This window comes from Strix aluco, chromosome 4, assembly GCF_031877795.1.
Source record: "Strix aluco isolate bStrAlu1 chromosome 4, bStrAlu1.hap1, whole genome shotgun sequence".
Taxonomy (NCBI): domain Eukaryota; kingdom Metazoa; phylum Chordata; class Aves; order Strigiformes; family Strigidae; genus Strix; species Strix aluco.
In genome coordinates, this window is record NC_133934.1 from 96636076 (window position 1) to 96642075 (window position 6000).

Below are 6000 nucleotides of genomic sequence, written 5' to 3' on the forward strand. Positions count from 1 at the left end.
TCATAGCATAACTGTTAGATATTAAGTTGGACTATTAAGGACAAATTATTTTAATGTTTCCTTTTCACACATTCTGTGTTATGTCAGTAGGGATATACCACTAGGGACACAGGTTTGATAAAACAACATGTATTAAAAGCATCTAAAGAAGAACTGGTTTTATGCCACACTAAATCTGCATAAACTGAAGTGCTTTAATACAACTCCTAAAATAATAAAAAAGACATGATATAATCACATTTTATATTTATATTTGGCAACAGTAAAAATGATTGAATAAAGAAAATCTAACTCTTAGAATATGAACTGTCAGGTATAGTATAACTGAGATAACTTCCCATCTCATTTGTAACATCTGAACAGTAGAAGAGCTCATTTTCAAGCAATATAAATAGGACAGTGTATTCACATACAGAAGTGTATGAGCCACCCAACTGTCTTGATTCTGATCATTTAACACACAAATGATCAAAAACATACCTGAAAAAAGAATCTGTAAACTCACTGTGTAAATCTATGTACATGGACTAGATCTTGAAAAAAATTAAATCCGAATATTCTTTTCTAGGTCTTTATAATAACAGTACCTTGCTATTTAAGTATAACAGATAACTACACTCGGTCTATGACAGAAAACAACTTCTCACTCCTGTCTGCAATAGTGATTGGAGAAGTTTATCGGAACACTTAAAATTAGGTCATTGAGACAAGCTGTTAAAGGAGCAAAAGTCAAAGAAGAATCAATTGTTAAGACCCTTGTCACTCAGAGGAATGAAGAGTTTGTAACCAGTTGGGCAGAGTCACACATACACAGACACACGCACAAATGCATACACACAGTAACACCCATGCACACCAACACACACTCTGTTCAGATCCATGGAAAACAAGTCCAAACTTTCTTGACTAATGTGTTATGAGTCATCGCCAAAAAAAAAAAGGTTTCTTTGTATTAAAATAAGTAAAAACACTTTCCATGAATGCAATGAATTTCAGGAAAACTAACAAAGCAATACACCTATTAACTAATGTTACCACCATAATTTGGACTGTAAAATGGCAAACAACTCTGACATGCTTCATGACAAATACATTTAAACTGCTCCTATGCTTTGGGCAGGGGCATGACTCCTCCCAGTCATGCTCTCTGCTAGCAAGTGACTACATAGCTTTTCTCTTCCTCCATCAGAAATACCTATCTGCTCCAAGGCATCATCTGATATTTATTTGGCAGAAGTGGGAATGACAGAGAACTTGGGTATAATTTCCAGAGAGGAGAGGGCTTTGTCAATTTGTCACAGTAGTAAAGTCCCAGTAGCTAGGAAAGGCTCAAATGAGAACGCTCATTCACATTGCCAAGGGCAACAGGGTTCCCTCTATATCCCTCAATATGTTATCTCAAAACAGCATGGGTTAACATATGGGTTCTCACTTAATGCTACATAAACATTATTTTTATTAATTTCTCATACCTTAGGAAGGGGTAACAAGCAAACAACAGGGGAAAGCCATCCAAAAAACAACCATTACCAGGGCAGGAAACTAAGAAATAGCAGTATTGCATATTAGACACATGTAACAAGTGTTTTGTTTCTCCCTTCCATACACAGCACACAAGTAGACACACACACACACTGAATATCCAGAGTCAAATCCAGATGAAAGCCACCAGAAAACTGGAGAAAAAAATTCCAAGCATTATTACAGAAACAATACATCAAAGATTTCATATCAAAGACACAGCAGCAGGGTAGCAGTGCAAGAAAAAACTGTGTATTTATTTATTTATATTCACACTGAATTTACAAATCAGGGAAAAAATAGGAAAGGAAATTACACTGTATTAGTAACACCATCCTGTAAATGGTATCACTGCGCATAAAGATTCACGCAAGAACTGGGACTTACTTGAACTAAGTACTGAAGACATACTACTACTACTACAGTGATGACAATAAAGGTGTTCTTCTCCTCTCTGGAAGTTGTTCCTAAGGTTTTTGCCATTCCCACTGCTGACAAATTAATCAAATAAGATAAATTTGGAACAGAAAGTGATAGTGAAAAGCTTTCCATCGAAGTTTATAAATATGCCCACAAGTTTGCTGCTTCCAAGAAACAAATACAGGTATCATTTTTATGCATTCCCGAGCTTCTAGCCCTTCTATGAGAGCAGAGAGCCTAAAAATGAGGCACAAAACTACGCAGTAACTTAGATCTGGAAGAAAAACAAAACCAAGAAAACCATAGCCAACAAAAAATGGGGGACAAAGGGAAAGTTTCCATTTAAGGAAGCAAAAATCAATTTTTCTAGACTTTTAAGAGTTAATTCTCCTGCTCTTTCAAAAAATACTGTAGGATATTTTTGGATCAAAAGAGATTTAATCTTATTTTGTACCTCATCAAGAAAGATTTATCTCTGAGAATCTAAAATATCCTAGAGCAATTCTGTCTACAGACTCAAAAATAAGAATATGGAGATCAACAGTTCCAAAGGAAGATTCAGCTACACAAGCCTGGGAAACACTCACTAGCAATTCAAATTCCCAGAAAACATTTTGATCTGGAGAAGATCCTGATAGAACAACAATTTCCCTGGAAGAGTTCTAAAAGTCTACTGCACTCCATGTTTGTATGTACAAAGAGTGTTTAGGCAGCAGCAAAAGCTGTAAGTAATAAATACTGAAGGCTTACATCACTGTAGCACTGTGTACCTAATAAACAGTTCCTTTCTCAGTATATTGTGAAAGAACAATTGATTCCTTCTCCACGAGGTGAGGGAAGTTATAATGGAGAGGAGACAGCATTAACCAATATGATTGTTCAACAGCAAGGAGAAGCTGGATCTTCCAAGACAGAAATCTAGTCCTTCCCCCCCGCAAAAAAAAGATTCCCTAACACCAAGTAGAAAGAACGCTTCTGCATTGTCTCGCTTTTGTGGTTTCCATTTTCAGCTCCCACTTCTATTTAGCACTTTATTTTACCTGTTGGAATGAAGTGCAATAGAGTTCTACTAGCATAAGAATGGGTCACAGCAGCAGAAATTGCCATTTCAGGTAGTACACACAGGCTATTTACGAATAGGCAAAGCTCCTCACTTCATCACTGAGAAAGATCATTCGGCCAAGGCAACATCTTAGAAAGTGAAAGAATGAAGGACATTCATTTAAAGCTCTGGTCTGGGCTAAAAGCACCTTCTCCTAAAGGCTGAGTAATCTACTAAACTATGTAATATAGATACCTCTAAAAAGTGGAGTGGAGCAAAAGGATGTTGGAAAGAATACTTCACTATGATTATCCATTTCCCTCCCCCTATGAAATGCCCCCAGGCTTAAAAGTGCTAATGACACTTCATCACACCTAAACAATTTACATAAGCAGCAGCAGCTGCCATCACCACTCTCCAGCCTTTAATTCCCAGAAATAAATATTCCCAACCTCCCAGAAATCAGCCTTGTAATTTCCTACTTTGGGCACTTAGCATGTTTTATTTTAGAGACTTATCTTTTTAAAGTTGTATCAACTCTAGAGGAGACGGTTTCTGGAACATTATTTGTGATGAATGCAAAGCGAAGATAGTATGGAAAGAAGAGGGAATACACACATCAATAGCAGTTTTTTCATGCTAGTTACACAACAACACACTCTTAGTCATGCAAGATAAAAATAATGAGACACACAAGATGACAGATGAAAAGGATCTTATTCTCTTCCAAAACATTAATGCATGAACACTACTTGCTTAAAAGTCCAAATTGGTTGTCATACTAGATTTGTGTAAAGCTTTAGGAAAGAATGGTGTGAGGGCTCTTTATAGAAAATTACACCAAGTGAAGGCTATTTCACTAATTAACACCCCCTCCCAAAGAAATCCTTCTCTCCTTTTAAAATAAGCTTCTTTTAAGCAGAGAAAAGACCCCAAACATTTGCAGAACCCCGACTTCAACATCTGTTGGTATTCCCTACACACACAAGTGTGCTTGTGTGAGCATGTTTATCAGAAGAGGTCATCAAGGGCTTGCTTGGTTTATTCATCATTTTAAGGCTCTCCTATTTGCAAAGCTTCTGTTAATGTCAGTGAAATCTAACCTAGACAGAAGTTTCAGAGGTCAGATATTTGGCATGCTACATTTAGAAACCCAAGTACAAAGTTGACGAGGACGCTTCAAACACAGGGGATTACAGCGGAAATAGGTCTCCTTATACCAAACTGGCTATTGAACAGATTCAAGGAAGAACACACCGAGACTGCCTGATGCTATTAAAGCTCATATTCTTGCTTTATTTTTTCCACTGACTAAATCAATTCTCCCATTTGGCAAAGCCCAGCACAGAAATAACACTTTATTTTTAATACAACAGAAAAGGAATAGACATGAGACATAAAATCATGTACTACATGACCTATAAAAAGCAGATACTTACAGTTCGTAGGAACTGTATTTCATCTTCCCCTCCTTCACCCCCTTCAGCCATGGCTCTTGAGGAGTCAGCTCTGCTGAGACTCTGATCGTCTCCACCGTCAGCTCACTGCGCTAGGTACAGCTCCTCTTCTCCTATCAGTATTAGCATATAGCTAATCCACAGCCATATAGGGAGCTCAGCTAACTCCACTGCACTGCAGACTGTCAGTCAACCCCCTCACTGCCAGAGCCAACTGCGCTGCTTTTCCAGCTCCTAGCAAGCAATTCTTTTCCTTTTCTCTCTCCCCTGGAGGCAAAAAAACCCCTACTGTTAAGGTATTGCAGGAAGCATTATATGCACCACTAGGTGTTGATTTTTTTTCCCCCCAGATACTGTCTGGTCAAAACAGCAATAATGGTGAAGTGTTAATGAAAGCAGAGCTTGCGCTTCCATTTTCACAGATCAGGGTACCCAATTTTGCACTGAAATGTATCAAATTCAGCAACTCTGAACCTACTGATTTGTGCAGCAGAAGGATGTAAATCAGATGATCACAGGACAAGCTGATTTTGACAGCAGATATTTTCAGCTTGCTTACAATAACTTCCGTTTCTTGCTTCTCTGCATAAGCAGCTGCAAATCTGATTTCCAAGATGACTTAATGATCTGAACCTACCATGTATAGTTATTTGTGCTACCTTTACAAATGGTATTTATACATATATCCCAAGGACTGCAAGGTTTTTATTTGCACTTTTGCAGAGCTGCATTGGAATATATATAGAGGATGATACAAATTTATTTCAAAACCTATAAATCACAGTTATGTTAAAATAAAATTTAAAATAACTTTAAACTCTAGTTAAACAATGACAAAATTTGTGATTAATGGAAATTGCTGGGTTTTACTTAAATACTAGCAAATGAGCAAGAAGAAAAATAGATCAACTCCAGAACAAAATTTACTTAAGTGAAGGGAGAAAAAGAGAAAGGACACAAGGAAACAGGAGAAGAGAGCACAGGGGAGGCTTTAGCCAGCCAGTTCACTACATGATCTTGCATTTTGTGGTAGGGTTGCAACCACAGCCTACCCATACATTCCACCCTCGAGAAGCACTACCCAAACTTGTGCTGTCTGTATTTACATCGATACATACCCTCACAGAGTACCATACGTATACAGACTTTTCCACAGTAAAAGCATGGGGGTTTTTTACAAATGAAAAACATAGGCATGAGAATAAGAATAATTTTCTTGGGGTCACAAGGACAAGTGTACCACAGTGAAAACTGAAACTAGATTCTGTATGTCCACAAGCTAATACGTTTATACACAACTGGACATGGAACCCAATACACACTGCCCTCCCCACCCCTCAGCTCCCCAAAATAATAGTATTCGATTTTTCGCTAATTAAACATAAACTTGAGCCAAACAATGAGATGCCCATTAGTTTCTCTCCTTGAAGTGCAAAATCCTTTGAAAAATTTTTCTGTTTCACTCCCTCTTACTACTCTGAGAAACTCTGTCCAAAAAATAATAACAATCCCATCGCTCAGCAACAGGCAATTTCAGGCCAAAAGCAACTCAGAAGCTTC

General features: G+C 37.7%; 1 protein-coding gene across 1 annotated transcript in view; it reads right to left on the bottom strand.

The window, feature by feature from the left end:
* The window catches only part of RYR3 (ryanodine receptor 3), a 254312-nt gene extending 249834 nt beyond the window's left edge, over positions 1–4478 (bottom strand). Inside the window, exon 1 of the mRNA XM_074824480.1 lies at positions 4423–4478. Coding sequence (XP_074680581.1) covers positions 4423–4473 — 51 coding nt within the window. The 5' untranslated portion in view covers positions 4474–4478. The remainder of the gene's footprint in view (positions 1–4422) is intronic.
* Positions 4479–6000: the final 1522 nt, after the last annotated feature.